General features: G+C 36.5%; 1 protein-coding gene across 1 annotated transcript in view; it reads right to left on the bottom strand.

Annotated features, from left to right (window-relative positions):
• ANAPC10 (anaphase promoting complex subunit 10) overlaps nucleotides 1-18,813 on the bottom strand; it is a 37,590-nt gene extending 18,777 nt beyond the window's left edge. The window contains exons 1-4 of the mRNA XM_090288437.1: nucleotides 18,713-18,813; nucleotides 16,620-16,746; nucleotides 14,654-14,744; nucleotides 3,058-3,178 (exon numbers count right to left, since the gene is read on the bottom strand). Of these exons, the coding sequence (XP_090144563.1) occupies nucleotides 3,058-3,178; nucleotides 14,654-14,744; nucleotides 16,620-16,734 (327 nt within the window). The 5' untranslated portion in view covers nucleotides 16,735-16,746; nucleotides 18,713-18,813. The remainder of the gene's footprint in view (nucleotides 1-3,057; nucleotides 3,179-14,653; nucleotides 14,745-16,619; nucleotides 16,747-18,712) is intronic.
• Nucleotides 18,814-18,898: the final 85 nt, after the last annotated feature.

The raw sequence follows: 18,898 nt of genomic DNA on the forward strand, positions 1-18,898 counted from the left end.
TTCATTTCAAAGATGTTCTAAAGTTAGTTATAAAAACTAATTTTTAAAAATATTTTCTTTTAGCTAAATTCAATAAAAACCATTTTTTCCAAAGGCTCCATAAATTAAACACTCAAACCAATTTATCTTTGCAGATACTACCTAAATCATTCCACTTCATATCAAGTTGTTTAAACTAGGCCCCTCATAAGAAAGTAAATATGAGTAGATTTTAAGATCATGTGACAGACACACAGCCTTTGTCTCCATCTTCTTATCCTAACAATGACCCAAAGGACAACTTTTGCATGTGCTGGAAATATCTGCTTAACATTACTTGAGTTAACAAGTTATTTTTCATAGAACTGTGTGGAAATAATTGTGAGAGCTGTGACTGTATGTCTAATAAACCACTTTAGTTTTATATTTAAATACAAAAGTTCCCACAATAGCTTTTTAAAGAAAAATATAGTCAGCTCTCTGTATCCACAAGTTCCACATCTGCAGATTCAACCAACCACAAATGATCAAAATATTTGAGGGAAAAATGTAATGTTGCTACCATGTACTATGTGCTTAGGCCTGTGACTGTTGCTTCCATTCTGAACATGCACAGCATTTCTGTCGTGACTCCCTAAGCAACGCGGTAAACACCTATTGACATAGCATTTACACTGTATTAGGTATTATTTGTAACGTAGATATGATTTAAAGTACACAGGATGTGCAGAGGTTATATGCAAACACTACCCCGTTTTATAGAAGGGACTTGAACATCTATGGATCTGGACAGGGTGGGGCAGGGAGCTCTGAGGGATGACTGTACCTAATCAGCACTGAAAAGAACTTTAAGTTTCCTTAAACTTTAGCTGGAGATGTTTTCTAAAATGTTAAAATAGTCACATCTAAGATACAGTAATATTCTTTGGTTTCTCAATCTATATAACAAAAAACTACCTTCCCACATATTTTCCCTTTCGACAGCAAAGTAAAAGAACAACATTAAACCAAAACATAATGCTAAAATATAAAATTTTTAAAAATTTTAAAGCACATATCTTTATTTGAAAATTTCTCTTGAATATCATCTTGAACACATGAGCAAAACTTAATGCATGAAAGTAACACAACTGAATTAATGTATTCTGAAAAGATAATAACATAAGGACTCCTGTTAAATCTCACTTCTATTTAGAAATAGTCTTGTGTAGAAGAAATAAATTATAAACATATTACAAAATGTTCTCAGGTCATTGATTCCTGATTTGTATAGGATAAATATTTTTGAAAAAAGGAAAAAGAAAGAAAGCAGAATGAGCAGCATAACTAAATTTATCTTTGGTGTCAAAAATGTTCTATTTAGCCAAAATCAGTTGGAGTATCTTATAGCTACTAAGCAGAAAGTATAAACCTCACTTCCATTTTAAGTCCCACTCATATCTAAAAGTTAACATATGCATTCTAGAATAGTAAAGGAAGGGCCTGATCTCTTTGCAGGCCCTTCAAAGGTAACAAAGATATAGATATAAATTTATATTTCATAACTGACATGAAGAAAAACATATGATAGAAAAAGAATAATTTTTGAATAAATAGCATAGCCATTAGCTTTTCTCACCCTGATCTAAATTTTTTTAAAGTTACTACTCAAATCACTATTAAAATTATAGAAAATAGGCTTTTAGAATGTTTCAAGTAAACATATCCATAATTTCTAGTAAAAAAGGAAACCTATTAAAACACTCCAATACACACTACACCCTCCGGTGGGCAAGCATCCATGGAAAAATATAAAAAGACTTAGTTGGATTTTCCACTCAGTTAAATCAGTCCTGTAACTAATGAAATGATGGCTCTAAAACCTCCAAGTTCACATTATTTTAATCACTTACTATCTGAGTTAGGAGAAGCAAAGATTTTTGTTAAATAATGACTTCAATCTTATAGAGAAGTAATATAAGAAATAAAATCATAATCTGCTTATTTTTCCTTAAAAAACAAAGTGCTATGAGATTCTTACTTTTTTAATGTATAAAGGGAAAAAGGTAAACAAAATAAATCACATATAAAGATGTATAATTAAAAGATGAAGTACCCTTTATATCATGAGCTGCAAAGGCAGCACTAATATTTTAAAGCAAAACACAAGAATTATGGTTCCTTAGTGAGAACTGTGGCAGCAAAGCAGTATGTTCATTAAGTTTTTCAGGAAAACAACTTACATTATCACCTGGTAATATTTAGTATTACTGGTCTCATGAGGCTATGTGGTCACTACACAGAAATATAAACACACTTAGAATAAAATTAAGACACTACCTAAAAGAGCCCTTATTCCATGTGGCTAATGTTTTAGCACTTAGATGATATAACAGAAGCAAAGACTAAATTAAAAGTATTCCACAATGGTCCAAATGTCGTTTAAAGTTTCTCCAATTTACGACAGAACTCAAAACATGTACCTAACACATAAATCTAGAAATCGTGTATGAAGATGTACACTTCCAAAAATATGTCAAAGAATTTTGTGTGTGTGTATACACACATACACACTTACATATACTCTAGGAAAAACTAGAACAACCAAGACTACTTCAGGTCTTGAACTTATTACCTAAGATATGCGTCTAGTAATTAAAGGACAACAGTGACATCTAGCGGAAATTTCAAATATATACCTCACATATCATGAATGAAAAATTTATTTCCAGTGTTTCACATATTTCAATCTGCATGTCTGAAAACCTCCATAATAAAATATTGGAAAACTGTAAAGGTGATAATTAGAATTCAAAAAATGTAAACTATTATAAAAATTAAAAATGTTTTCTTAAACATCAACATTTTACTCTCATATACAGCAGTTGGCAAAAGTAGGTTTACAGTTGTGAGTACACAAATGTTTATTCTTATATTATTATTTATTAGTTATTGTATTATTTTCCATATAAAAGACTGTTTTCCTACTTTTTCCCACCCCTGTATTATCACATAATCTCTAATTTAATGCTAAATAAGACTTCTCAAAAGAGCATGGGTTACAGGCTAACATATATATTTTAAAATTTAAAAACATACCCGAATTTCTTGAAGATTGTGGAAATTATTTCCTACTCTGACTGAGATCTTGCTTGGAGTATAGCTCTCATCAGATTTGTAGTCTGCATAAATACATAATGTCTTCACCGTTGTTTTTCTTCTAAAAGCAAAAAGAGTAAAAACCACATGACCTTTATATCACATGGGAAGATTATATTGAAAACATCTTATCTTCTGATTTTAAAAATCACTGTTTGCTAAAACGAGTATTTAAACGAACAATTTTACTATTCTTTTAACAATGATGATAATGAAGAACATGTAAGAGTATAAATATACATTTTACTTACATAAATATCTCTTATCTAGAACACGGTCAAGAACAAGATTTGTGCAAAGAAGAGTCAGTTAAGACAAAATAGGCACCTTATAATGTAAGCAAGCATTAATGTAAACAAGCATTCAGTCCTTTTCATGTGTATTTTAGATGAAGAAATTATTCTAACAAACTTAGTTTTCACTAGTTAATTACTTAATTTCCTATGTTAATACTTGGAAATAACTGAGTGGGAAATAAAGTCCAGCAAAGAGAAAAGCATGTTTTTTTAAAACAGAAAGCACAGTCATGTCCTTAATGCCAAGAATAAAATTCTGCTGTTTTAAAAGTATACATATTAAGAAAGGTGAGCAGACTGTATAACAGAACATTAATCTCAGAAAAATGTAAGTGACCAAAAAACAAAAATATGTTCGATCTCTAATAATCAAAGAAACAGAATTTAAAACACACAGACATTAGTTTTGTTATCATCATATTGAAAAACAGTAAAATGACTGAAAATACCCAAATCTGATTAGAAAAAGGTACTTTCATAGCCAGTTAGTAGGTACACAGCCTTTGACCCACAAATTCAACTTCTAATAATGCAATAAAAGACAATACAACTACTTAAGAACATATACAGAAAAATGTTTTGCCCTGTGGTTAAATTACTGAAAAAACTGAAAACAACCTAAATATCCATCTTAGTAGGGAATTAGTTAAATAAATTACAACATACTCATTCAATGAAATACTATACAACTATCTGAAACAAACACACAGATACACAGTCAGGAAAAAAGTGGATTACGACACAGTATATACAGAGGACTGCATTTGGGGGAAAATACTTTTAAGGCATATAAACTTATATATATATGTATAGAAAAAGACCTGCATAAAATCATACAAAAACAGTAAAGTGAGTATTTTGGTGAGGTGGAACTATGGGAGGTCTTTATTTTCTTTTTTATGATTTTTATGGTTTTTGAATTTTTAACAATAAGCATGTGTTATTTCGGTCATTAGAGAAAAAAAATCAGACAATTTTAAACATCAACCAAAAAAAACTACTAAGAAGTCCATTTAAATGTGCTTTAAAAATTAAGTTCTGGTATAAACGGCCACTAACTCAACAACAATGAGCTCCTTGAGCAGAAGAACTCTGTGTCAAAAGTCAGCCTATAAAAAACAGCGGGGGATCGGTAGCTCTCAGTGAGGGAACCAAACTTGTGTAGCCTGAGCTATTCATCAGAAAGGAATGGGGAAAGTTAAGGACTCTCCCTCAAATAATAAAGACAGATGAAGATGTAAAACGCTAAATACCCAGGAACTGCTGACAGGATAAATACCATTACCAGGTTTACAAAAGAGGCCAGAGGTATCGAACTGACATCTTCCTGCTTCTGCAGGGCCAGGAAGGAGCCAGGAGAGGAAGCAAAGGAGAAGGGGAAATTCTGAAGGGATACAAAAGAGCTTTTCCCCATGAGCCATAAGCAGGCAGTGAAAGGTCTTTCTCATTGTGCAGAGATCAAAGATCATGAAGATTACTCTTAAGGACCTCTTTTTCTATGAATGAAAGCAGATCTAAAGGACCAAGCTTTTTGCTCAGAATAATTTTATTTCCAAGTTATGAAATTCAGGATAACTTAGTTGCTGGAACCTACAAAGATAATCAGGGTAAGGTTAGAAAAGCAAAGAATAATAATAATACTAATAATTGTAAAAACAACAGTAACAGCAGCAAATAGCAAGTGAATACTCTGTGTTTGGCCCAGAAGTGATGATTTATGTGTATTATCTCATTTATTCCTCAACCTTGTGATATAGGAGCTATTATTACCTTCATTTCACTGAGTTAATAATAATAATAATAATAATAATAATAATACTCAGGTTAATAATTGGTTAAGGTCAAAAAGTAGGTGGGCACTGCAGGAGCTCTAACATGGGTCTGTCAGCCTCACATTATCTTAAATTATCACCCTCCTCCTAATTAACTGTACTTAGCTTATTCATCAGTCATTGACACCAGCTTACAGTAATATGTAAGTACATCTACTTCTTTATAATTTCATCTACACCACGGGATGCTATCCTAAGGTCCATGTATCCCCAGAAATCATATGTAAAATTTATGCATACTCACTGATTCACTAAATTTGCAAAGGAAACTGACCTCACCAAAAGTTTAAAACTATTACTCTAAAAGGTACCTGGAAAACCTTTTCCAATTATTTATAAATTTATTTCATGGAGAATTTACAATAACAGTGCATGTGGGAAAATGAAATGCATGGGTTATGAGAAATACTATCATCTACTCGAATTGCTCAAGTCATCATTATAATGATGATCACCATAACTAAACGCTTTCTCTATGCCAGACCTCTGCTGAGCTCTTCAGATAAGGCACGGCAGGAAAGGAGAAGGCAAAGGGCAATGCTTTCCCATTTCTGATGACCTAAGTAACTCCCAGCCGCGCTCTCTACTTCCTCACCCACTACTCCCTTTCTGCTGAGAAAGAGCTGTTGGCAGGAAGCAAACATTGGCTTTGTTCCCTCTGGTCCCAAGTTTCACAGGGGCAGGCTATGCCTGGTCTAGCGCTTTCATAACTGGATGGGTAAGTCTGTTTAATTCTAGGGTTCAATACTAGGAAACACACTTGACTGCAGACAGACACCCCTTTCTCAAACGTCAGCTTCATCAGTTTTCTAAGGATGATATTTTGGTCTCCACCTGCGGAGTCTTGAATAATTTCTCAACTGATTGGAAACCCATGAAATTTCAACAGAAGACATTAGTGACAGACACTCCTGGCTGCCAACCTAACAGCCCCTTTTCTCTTCATCTTCATAACGTCCAGATAAAAGGCTCCCCTTCCCCAGCTTCCCTTAAAGCTGGGTATGGCCAAGAGACTAAGTTAAGGCCAGTAAGATTTAAAGCAAATGACTGAGTAAAATAAAGAAAGTTTCTTTAAGAGGAAGACATGTTCTTTTGACCTTTCCCTGCTACTCCTTCCTGCTGCCTGGGATGAAGACATGATGCAACCCTGAGGACAGAACGGTGAGCTAAGAGCGGTGAAATAGAGAGAAGGAAGCTGGGTCCACAGGACACGGTGGGGCTGCCATACCTGGACTGCCAAGCTCCTCTTACAGGAAGAGGGAGAAGAAATAAATGTCCCCCTTAATTAAAACACTGTGTATTAGAAGTTCTGTTACTGGAAGGTCTCATTCCTATTCCATATGACATTATTATGCCCACGTAACAGAGGAGAAAACAAGCTCAGATCAAAAGTCAAGCAACTCATCCTCGTTTACACATTTCGTAGTGCACAGAGCCAGATTTTGTAGTCTGTATGACTACACTATATTAAAGAGTACCTACAAAGGTACGAGACTTAAAACTAAAAAAAATAGCTATAACTTGTTTATCATTTCCTGTTAACATGCTAGATACATTATTATTACCAGAAGACTGGGATATAAATGAAACAAAAAGCAAACAAATGGTTTATATACATGTAAATGATGACACTCTTCTTTGTTCCCGGTACAAGGTGGAAAACTCCCTCTCTGTGTGGAAGTTTGTTTTTAATCAATGTTAACAGGAAATTAAAGTCTTCACTGAAGACTGAGACAACAAAGACCATGTTTTAGTAGAACATACAAGACTTAATGCAAAATTTTCAGCAGATATGGCTAAAAACCAAACCAAACCAAACAAAAAAGGATGTCTCCCCATGAAGAAAGCATTTTTACAGGACTCGCCCTCCACCATAAACAACTAGGATAAACAGACAACGTAGATGGAAGACTGTCTGCAGACACTCCACACCAGGCAGCCCAGGACCAGGGGTCTTGAACGAGGGGAGCCACGCGGAAGACCTCCCAGGCCCTCCCAGTCTCACAGAGCCGAGGAGGGCGATACTGAGGAGGGACGCCAGCACTCTGCATGGAGTCCCCTTTGGTCTGTGAGTGAATAGCAATCTGCACGTGTGCAGGGTAACACTGCAAAGGCGTGCGAAGAGCAGCAATTGCTCAGGAAAGAGCAGTTACTGGGAAGCAGTAAATAAAACAATTCCCAGAGGTGACACAGCGCAGGGAATCGTAAGTTCCCAAAAACCAAAGTGGAGAGTCCAAATATCTCTTCAAATACCTAGGATGTTCACCTGAGATTCCAGAAGGATCAAGATTTGTAAGCTACAAGGCTAATCTTGTCCTAGAGAAGTGATCCTCAACAGTGACCTGGGAATGGGAATCACCGGGGCAGGGGGGAGGTTCAAGACCCTTTCAGGAAATCAACAAGGTCACAACCATTTTCCTAATAATACTAAGATGTCATTTGTGTTTTTCAGAATCATTCTCTTATGAGTATACAGTGCAGTTTCCCAGATGCGCTCTGACATGGGATACTGTAAAACATTTCACGAAGAAAAGTAAATGAGACCCCAACTGTCGCCTCTTACGTGAAACTAAAGAGATTCACAAAAAAGTAAAACAATAACACTCTTCTCACTATTTTTGTTTGGGAAGATACAGCTATTTTTCATTTTAAATTGTTGCTTATGTTAACATAATAGGTAAATTATTATTTAATAAATAAATACTTGGAAATTCCTCAGCTGTAATTTTCAATATGGTAAATACTGAAGATACAAAAAATAAACAAAAGATCTTTGGAGACTTCAATAAAAGTTTAGAGTGGTCCTAAAACCAAAGTGTTGGAGAACTAGTGCCCTGGTGCAGGGGTTGGCAAACCACAGCTCGCAGGCCAAATGAGGACTGCCACTTATTTTTATAAATAAAATTTTATTGAAACAAAGCAATACCTGCTTACTTACATACTGTCCACAGCTGCTTTTGCACTACCATGGCAAAGCTGAGCAGTTGGAACAGCCTAAAATATGGTTTGCACAGCCAAAACATTTACTATCTATCCCATCACAGTTGGCTACCTTCACTCTAAAGGGTGCTCTAGACTCATTGTAAAGAGGCTTAAATACCAAGCCTCAAAAAGATCAAATGATTTTTAACTAGCTTAACCGCCTGCCAGAACAAAGTTTAATCCTCTTAAAAAAAAAAAAAAAAAAAATCCAGCACCCAACAAGGTAAAATTTACTATATCCCACACCCAATCAAAAATTAGTACAAAGAAGCAGAAAAATGTGACCCATAAGGGAAAATCAGTCAATAAAGGCAGATATAAAAAAGACAGATGATGGAATTAAAAGATAAGGACCTAAAAGAAGAAAATATAAATATCTACCTCTAATCTGCCTACAGGTGTATAACAAACCACCTCAAAACGTAGTGGTTTTAAAAAATAGTCATCATTTTTTTTATGAATCTGCATTTGGGCAGGGCTCAGAAAGACGGGCTCCTCAGAGCGTCAGGTGTGGCACCTTGACTTGAGATCTGAAGAATCTGCCTCCAAGATGGCTCATTACTACGGCTGGCAAGTTGGTGCTGGTTGTCAGCTGGGAGCTTAGCTGAGGCCCTGGGCTTTCACTCATTTCTTTATGGGCTTCTCCATTGATGTGGGTTTTCTCACAGCATGGTAGATGGATACCAAGGGAGAGAATAACATAAAAGAGAGAGAACAAGGGAGATTTTTTTTTTTTTTAAGATTTTACTTATTTATTTTGAGAGAAAGAGGAAGGGAGGGAGAAAGAGAGGGAGAGAATCATCGGTGTGTGTGATCGGTTGGTTGCCTCTCACACACCCTCAACCAGGAACCTGGCCCCAACGCAGGCATGTGCCCTGACCACTGATCCATACCAGCCAGGGTGAGAACAACGAAGAATTTGTATTGCTTTTTATGACCCAGCCTCAGAAATGACAGTATCATAAGATCCAGATTGTATTAGGTAAGAAAACCCCGAAGGCCTGATCAGTTTCAAGGAGGGGAAACATAGAGGCTGTCTGCTGGTGGGGTAGCGGCAACGTTGTAGAAGAGCGTGTGCAATAGGAAATAATGTTGTGGGCACACTGGAAAATACAGTCTGCCAGAAATCTGCTCAAAGAATTAAAAAAAGAAAACATGGGAGCGAGAAGAGATGCAAGATATTTAAAAAACCAAATGAGATTTCTGGACATGAAAAAAGAAATCTGAAATAAGAAATTCATTAGATGGGATTAATAGCAGTTTAAACATTGCAGAAAACAGTGAACGTAATAACACAGCTAAAGAAACTCTCCAAAGAGGAGCATAGAAAACAAAAAGCTCTCATCCCTCATTAAAATGAATAGAATATCAGTGATCTATGAGAACATATAAAGCAGACTACTTTATGTAATTGGAGTCTCACACCTATGATAAAGTTTAATTTATAAGTAAGGCCCAGTAAGATATTAACAATAACTAATAAAATATAACAATTACAACTAATCAATGAGATATGACACCAAAGTCACAAGCAAAATAAATAATAAACGGGAGTTCATCAAAATTTTAAACTTTTGTAAAAAGGCAACCCACAGAATGGGAGAAAACATTTGCAAATCACATCTGATAAGGGATCAATATCTTGAACACATAAAGAACTCCTAAAACGCAACAAGAAGAAAAAAAAAAACCAAGAAATTTAAAAAAATGGACAAAGACCTTGAACAGCCATTTTTCCAAGGAAGATGTCGAATGGCCAATATTGATAGATATAAAAAGTAAGCAGACAGAAAAATGGAACAGTGGTGATCAGAGGCTGGGGAAAGGAGAGTACAGTGAGTTATTGCTTAATAACTCCAGAGTTTCAGTTTGGGATAAAAAGTTCTAGACATGGAGAGTAGTGATGGTTATACAACAGTGTGGATATACTCAATGACACTGAGCCATACGCTTGAAAGTGATAAATGTTATGTGTATTTAACAATTAAAAAAATCACTAAAATTCACCATCTCATTAGACTAAAGAGAAACCATATGATTATGTAAATAAATGCAGAAACAGCATTTGAGAAAATACAATAGTTATTTACCAAAAAAAGGTGTTAAATTAAGCACACTAGGAAGAGACAGGAACTCAATTAGCAGGGAAACTGCTACAAGAAATGATTTGCTTATTTCCTCTGTGAAGGGGAGAATATCTAAGGAGTTAAGTATTTTGTTTTATCTTAACAAAATATAAAGTTCAAACTGATCTTCCTTCAAGCGTACTTGTCCCATTTTTTTCAATATAGAAAGTCCTTTCTTTAGTACATGAGTTAGTGAAAACACATAGAAAATCTAAGGAAAGAAAGGTAGTTGATCACTGGGCTTACACAACAGAGACATGAATGCTGGCTCCCTGAGAGATTAAAATTTTACCCAATCCTAAATTATACCACGATTTATTTTTAGTCTAATATTTGACAATAAATGTCTAGTATTCCCTTTAATTTTGTTTTTTCCAATCATATTCAATGTGTAGTTATCTGTTTGAGGTAATGATTTCTAACATAACTGCAACTGTCTTAATTTATTAAGCTTAGTACTCATTATTTTTTAAGAGGCATCGGCACTTCAATTTTTTTTCATTAGCTCTACTTTTAAAAATAAGGAGAAATGCAATAAACTACTCAAGAATTGCACAAGAGTTTTCTAAAAGATGTCTAAGTGCAAAAACTGAAGGGCGACGATGTAATGGGTCCCAGCATTCACCTGTTAACTATTATTTTTTAAGAACTTAAAACTTTACAAAATTATAAAGTATAAAAGTTATGAAGAGTCCGCAATTTGGGGAGAAGAGGAAATTAATTTGTATGATTTAGTTTAAGCAATTTATACCGATACATGTGCTGGTTTTTGTGTGTATATGATTTTATTAAATTTATAAAGTACTTTTTGTTCAGGTAACAATGGCATTTATGGCTATCAATGTTCTCATTCAAGTAGATGAAATACTGATTTATTTTTGAAATTTTTATTCATCTCCACTGTTAAACTACTTACCTGTCTCTTTAAAACAAAGCAAGTCAAAAGAACTTCTCAATATTTTTCTTAACATTCTTCTGTTCTTCATTATTTCAACAGATAATTTTTATATGCTGGAAAAATTCTGCTCTTCTAATATAATACAATTAAATTAGGACACTCATTAGACAACTTTTAAGCAACAGCCTGCGTTGTCACAGAGAAGCAACTGACCTCGGCTATACAGTATAAAGGTTAAAAGCACAGGTTCTGGGTCAAAGTCCTTGTGTTTGAATCGCAATTCTTCCACTCACTTGCTGTGTGACCCTGGGCAAGTAAGTTAATTTATTTAAGTCTCTGCTTCTGAAACTACAAAATAAAGATTAAAAAGAGCTGTAAAGGTTAAATGAAATGAATGGGTAAGTGGGAAAGACATTTAGCAAAGTATCTGGCATTTTGAGTCTTTTAAAAAGTACATTAGCTACTGGTTTTATTTCTGATCTATGTATATTTAATTCCCTAAGACAGGAGCTGGCATATGACAGCCACTGGCTGAGCCCTGCCCATCACCCACTCTTGAGAGATAACGTTTAATAGGAACAGCCAAAGTCAGTCATTTCTCATTGCTTACAGCTGCTTCCCTACTACAGTGGGATCACTGAGTAACTGTAACAGAGACCAGATAGCCCACAAGGCCTAAAACATACCGTCTGGCTTATTCATAAGAAATTTGCTGATCTGTAAGTATGACGATAAAAGCAAACAAAAACACAATGCCACAGAATGATTAAGCAGACGGCACAAATGGAGCAAGACAACCAAGTCAACCGATTTCCACCTAAGTCAATAAATTCAAAGCAACTGACAAACATATCGTTGTTTTCCTTTTCCCCCAAAAGTAAGCATTTCAAAACTAAAAATGTCCTTAGTAGTTCTAAGTTAAAAGTTTTCTTTTCCCCATGGCAGTCACAGCAGGTGTACTTGATGCAATGCATTGGGTCATAAGCAAAGCCTATTTTTCTGAAATAAATCATATTGGAATAAATCATATTGAAAAGTATACTTTAGAAATAAATATCTACATAAAAGAAACTGTAAGGTACCATAAAGAATTCATAAAGGATAAGACAGAGTAAACTTAAGACACATTCTAGTTAGGAAATAAATAATGTCTGAGACTTATTAAAAGCAAACTTAAGTGCATTTTGCTATAATTTCTATTTTTTTTAACACTTTATGTAAGTAAAATAGATTTCTTTGACAAGTTATAACCTACACAAATTGAAAAACTCAAAAATGTATTACCTGGAGAACCCTAAAGATTCACCAAAAAACTACTAGAACTGATAAATCAATTCAGTAGAGGAAGGGTACCAAATAAATATCCAGAAATGACTTGCATTTTTATACACCAAAAATGAACTATCAAAAAGGGAAACTAAAAAAAAATCCCATTTACAATTACATAAAAAAAAAAAAACACAAAAAAAAAACCTAGGAATAAATTTAACCAAGAATGTAGAAGACCTGTACTTGAAAAATAGTAGGACACTAATTAAAGACACTGAAGGAGATACAAATAAGTAGATGTACATATTATGTTCGTGGATAGGAAGAATTAACATCATTAAAATGTCTATATTACCCAAAGCAATCTATAGCTTCAACGCAATTCATAACAAGATACCAATGGCATATTTCACAGAAATAGAAGAAATACACCAAAAATTTCTATGGAACCACAAAGACCCCAAATAGCCACAGCAATCTTGAGAAAGAAGAACCATGCTGGAGGAATCATGCTACCTCATATCAAACTATACTGTAAACCCCTAGAACCAAAACAGCATAGTAGTGTCAGAAAAAAAAACAAATAGATCAATGGAACAGAACAGAGCGCCCAGAAATAAACCCGTGTCTTTATGGTTAACTAATATTTGACAGAGGAGGCGAGAACATACAATGGGGTAAAGATAGTCTGTTCAATAAATGGGGTTGAAATTGGAGAGATATGTGCAAAAAAAAATGGAACTAGATCACCGTCTTACATCATACGCAAGAATAAACTCAAAATGGATTAAAGACTTAAATGTAAAAGACAAAACCATAAAAATTCTAGAAGAAAACAGTAAAATTTGGATATCTTTCACAGCAATATTTTTTTCTGATAAATCTCGGAGAGCAAGGGAAACAAAAGAAAAAATAAACAAATGGGACATCAAACTAAAAAGTTTTTGCACAGCAAAGGAAACCATCAACAAAATGAAAAGACAACCCACTGAATAGGAAACTATATTTGTCAATGATATACCCAATAAGGGGTTAATATCCAAAATTTATAAAAAAATTATAAAACTCAACACCAAAAAGACCAAACAATCCAATGAAAAAATGGGCAAAGGACCTAAATAGACACTCTCCAAAAAGGACATACAGATGGCCAGTAGACATATGAAAATATACTCAGCATCATTAATCATCAGAGAAATGCATATTAAAACCACAATTAGATATCATCTGACACCTGTCAGAATGGCCATCATCAATAAATCAACAAACAGCAAGTGCTGGTGAGGATGTGGAGAAAAGGGGACCCTTGTGCACTCCTGGTGGGAATGCAGACTGGTGCAGCCACGATGGAAAGCAGTATGGAGTTAACTCAAAAATTAAAAATGGAACTGCCTATGACCCATTGATTACTCTCCTCGGAATATACCCGAAGAAACTAAAAACACTAATTCAAAAGAACATAAGTACCCCTATGTTCACTGAAGCCTTACTCACAATAGCCAAGATTTGGGGGCATCCCAACTGCATATCTGTAGATGAAAGGATAAAAAAGCTGTGGTACATGTACACAATAGAACAGTACACGATTATTAAAAAAGAAAGAAAGAAGGAAGAAAGAAAGGGAGGGGGAAAGAGAGAGAGAGAGAGAGAGAGAGAGAGAGAGAGAGAGAGAGAGAGAGAGAGAAAGAGAGAGAAAGAAATCTTACCTTTTGCGACAGTGAAATAAGCCAGTCAGAGAAAAACAAATACCACATGATTTCACTCATATGTGACCCTAATGAACAAAATAAACTAACAAACAAAATAGAAACAGACTCATGGATACAGAGAATAAATAGACTAACAGCTGTAAGAGGGGAAGGGGTGAGGGGGCTGGGTGAAAAAGGTGAAAACATTTTAAAAATACCCTCACACACACACAGACAACAGTATGGTGTTTAGTGGGTGGTAGGAGGTAGCAGAGGGTAAGGAGGGAAAAATGGGATAAATGGTGACAGGAGGAGACTTGGCTTGGGGTGAGGAACACACCAATACAGATGACGTATTATAGAATTACATGCCTGAAACCTATGTAATTTCATTAACCAATGTTACTCTAATACATTAAATAAATATATTTTTTAAATGTATTACCTGAATTGGATGTTCACTAAATGAGGCTGGGAGCCATCTGATTGCCAGTAAGTTTCTAGATTGTCATCTCGTAACTGATCCACTCCAAATCCTAAAAACACCACAAGTGACAATGAATTCTCATGCTCAGAGCTATATATTCAAAATATAAAATTACTATTCATCTATCTTTCTATTTATCTACCTCTCTATCTAGGCTGTCCAGAAGGTATCCAGCCATGTCATATGAAAAACAGAGACATTTACTGAAGGTACAAGAAACACCTACATGGGACAATGACGCCTCAGTCCCCTTCAAAGTAGGCACCTTGGGACCTCACACAGTTCCCCCAATTGCTATCAGCTACCCCATCATATTTTCCTGAATCTCACTGATGGTCTGAAATCTCCTCCCTTTAAAAGGTGATTTTAAGTTTGGGGGGAAAAGCCAGAAGTCACAGGGCACCAAATGTGGGCTACAGAGGGACTCGGTCACCTGGGTGATTTGATGTTTCGCAACAAAAACTCTGCACGAGACGTGATGCGTGAGTGGGTGCATTGTCGTGATGAAGCTGCCAATCACCAGCTGCCCGTATCTGTGGCCTTCTGAATCATTCAAATAGTTTCGGTGGAGGAATATTCAAGCTTGACACAAAACTTGATCATATTCATTGTTCTACTCAGTCACTTGGAATGCGACAGCTACACAGTACACATGCTCATTTAACAGCATTTACTACCCCCCTGACTAGTACAGCGAAATCATCAGTTCACGTCCAGGCACATTCTCCCTCTCTCTCTCCCTCCCTTCCCCTCTTTCTAATATCAGTGAGCACATCCTCAGGCGAAGATTTTAAAAAAGAAATGTTTAATGGCCTAAAGGATTGGAGCAGTTAGAAATATGTTGTTTAAGGATTCACAAACCATAACTACAGTGGTATAATATTACTTGATGGTAAACTGTGATCATTAAAGTTGTATATTACAATCAGAGGTTGTTGGGTGTCGGGAGCCTGAGGGGAAAGGGAGCAGAAGAGGGACTACAAAGAGGCATGAGGGATGGCTTTGGATGATGGAAATATTCTGTTACTTGACTGTTATGGTGCTTCCGTGACTGTGTTTATTAAAATTCATAGACCTGTATGCCTAAAAAGGGTGAGTTTTATGGTAAGTAAATCATACTTCAATAAATTACTCATAAAAAGAGAGAGGTATTGTAAGGAGGACCAGAAGAGGCCTGGTCTGAAAGATGAGTACAGGAGTCTTAATGTGAAGGAAATGCAACTACTAAACCAATAACATTATAATTAAAGCTCCTACAGCCAAAAATCTTTCTCTGAGCTTGAGTCTACAGATTGAAATTGCCCATCAAATAATAGGTTTAAACTGATGAGGAAAAGATACACATGTATCCTGGCATATCTTGGCTAAGTCTTGAATGCTAAGAATAAATAGAAAAAATGTAAATGTTTCCAGAAAGAAAGAAGAAGTCAGAGGGGGGGGGGGGAGAGGGGTAGGGCGGGGAGAGAGGGGGGGTAGGCCTTCTTATTGGCAACATGACAAAAAAGAAAATGGTGAAATAGCGTCCACAAAGTTTTGAGAGAAAAGGGCTGATACACAAGAATTCTATCCCAACCAGAAGTAAAACAGAGTTATTTTGGGGATATGTACTCACTCAAAAAATGTATCATCCACTTTTCCCATATAGAGAAATAGAATAACAAAAAATGCTAACCAAGTATAATAACTGAATCATACAGAGATAGAAAAGGATAAAAAGGAGATCTTATGACATATGCAGTCAAAACTCAAGTGCCTATTACAGTAAAGCAACTGGGAAGAGATATATACTGGATAAAAACACAAGTTTATTTTAGAACTAAAATGAAGCATATACACAAAAGAAGATTAAAGTCAGTCCAGGATACAAGGAAACTGTAAGCAGTTATTACAAACAGCTTCTTTGCTTTGTCTTGTTTTGTTTTACCTGGTTTGCAAGATGAGAGTGACCAAACAGCCTGTGACCCGATTTCCCGTACTGTTCCAGTCCTCTCCAGCTGCTTGGGGTCAGCACCAGGAGGGGTTTTGTTTGGTGTGGTCATTTTTTAAATATTCTATGTAGGAAAAAAAGAAAAAGAAAAAAAAATACCCACATTATACCAGGACCTGAGCAACTTCTTTTACAAAAAGTAAAAATAAAAATTTAATAGCAAAGTGGACCATTAACATACCCTTGGTATTAATCATCTAATTCTCAAATGCAGTTCACATGACTCAACTACTGTAATTTTTAAAATCTTGGGAATTCAGTCTTTGTTTCTAAAATATATCACGAGCAAAGCAGCAGAGTATGTAGACAAAAAGGCACAAAATCAGGGTTTTAACTTCAGTCTCTTCCTTAACTAGCCTAGACACTGGGCAGGTCTAGGCTTTATTTCCTTCCCTGTCAAAGAAGTTGACTTGATCTACAATTCTATAATGCTATGCAGCTCTATACTTCTATGAGTAAAAATTCTTAATCCAAATGACATGTTTTCCCTGGAAAACTCAAATGGAAATACTCATTCCAGAAATATGTGAATATTGGTCTCCATTTTTAAAAATCCATGAAAATGATGCAGAGAAAAATCACATCTCCCCACTAGTTGTCAAAAGCTCCGTTTATATGTGCTCTTACCATAGAAGATAAAGTCAGAAAAATGGCTTCAAGGTCTAACTGGCCTATTCTAAACCAAAAGTTGACTTCATCTTTCACGTCTTTTGTTGGTTAATCTTAAGTCTATGCAAACGTGGAGTGTGAACAATATGTAAAACTGCCTCGTAAATGCGAAGTTACAGCTACTGAACATCGTTGTTCGTGCTGTTACAAACTTGGACCAATAGTTCTGTATACTATCTCCTTGACACCACCTATTAGATCTCAAGTGTTCCCTAATCCTCACTTAGATACTAAATAATAGTAGAGCCACTGGACTGTAAAATTCGTAAAGGCGTAAAACTTAAATGCTCAATTAGCGATTTACTGAATGAATAAATGGATGAATCTATAGGTTCAATCACACGCTAAAAGTATTTGCCACCCGCAAGTTAAGTAAGATCTAGGATGAAACCATTCCCCTGGCTGGTTTGGCTCAGTGGATTGAGCGTCGGCCTGCGAGCTAAGTGTCGCTGGTTCGATCTTCCAGTCAGGGCACATCAGAGAAGGAAAACTCTGACTCCAAAAAACCTCCGCTGCCTTGCGGCATACCTCTTCAGGGGAAAGGCTAAGGGAGTAAACCCCGACAGAAAATCCGGAGCCGGAGTCCCTAAGGCGGTTTGACGTTGCAGTCAACACCGGCAATTCCTGCGGCGCACCTGAAGCCAAGCTGTATTGACTCCGTCTTTCCCTTGGATCCTTCAGCTGCGAAGAGAGGGGGGGTCTGCTGCATGGGCAACAGCAGACCCTCCATATCACCCTGCCCAGGCTCTGTAGCTTCAGCTTCACTGGAGAGGACACTCCAGTGTCATCGCAAGATGTCGATTAAACACGGGAGGAGACAGATACCGTGTCACTCCCGAGTCGGACTGCACAGCCATTCTCGGCGGTGCAGATAGACTCTTAAGAAGCTACACCATCGTCTCTCGAGACGGACGGCTGCCGACGACGACGACGAGGATGAGACCATTAAACCTCTGACCAGCATTATAAGCTGAACGTTGTGTGCCCAAAAATCTCAGAAAGTAAAAAAAAAAAAAAAAAGCCCATTTCTCTACTGGAGCAGAATTCAACTCCCGGACTTGATACCGGACGCCCCAAAATGGATAAAACACGGACTTTGTATAAGACTGGGTTCCTGGCCTCACAGTTCATAAGGAAATGAAGCCAAAGAGAGAACGCCAGCGTGAGCAGAGTCTGAACCGGCCTCTGTCGATCCTGCCTGACACCTCTTCTAGAAGTGCTATAATGGGCAATGGCCAAGACTCCAATACGTGGCCCACAGGCCTTGAGACTGGGAGCGGAAAAAACACAAGTTGGGGAAGAGAATGCATGTGCCTACGCTGTTACCATTGTCCACGTCGGGGAAAAGCTCACGCACTTACAGCTTGCAGATGGGGTTTGCAGCAGCTCAGGCTTTCGCGATTCCCTGCAACTCCGCGCCACTCCCACTTGGGTTGTCTGGATTGCCCTGCTTCCCTAAGACGTAGAATTGGCGTCGCATCACAATGACGTCACCCTGGCCGCCGCGCCGGCAGCTCTCCGTCGCGTGCGCACACTACGTGCCTCTG

Source organism: Furipterus horrens, unplaced genomic scaffold, assembly GCF_987537825.1.
Source record: "Furipterus horrens unplaced genomic scaffold, mFurHor1.1.pri manual_scaffold_10, whole genome shotgun sequence".
NCBI lineage: Eukaryota > Metazoa > Chordata > Mammalia > Chiroptera > Furipteridae > Furipterus > Furipterus horrens.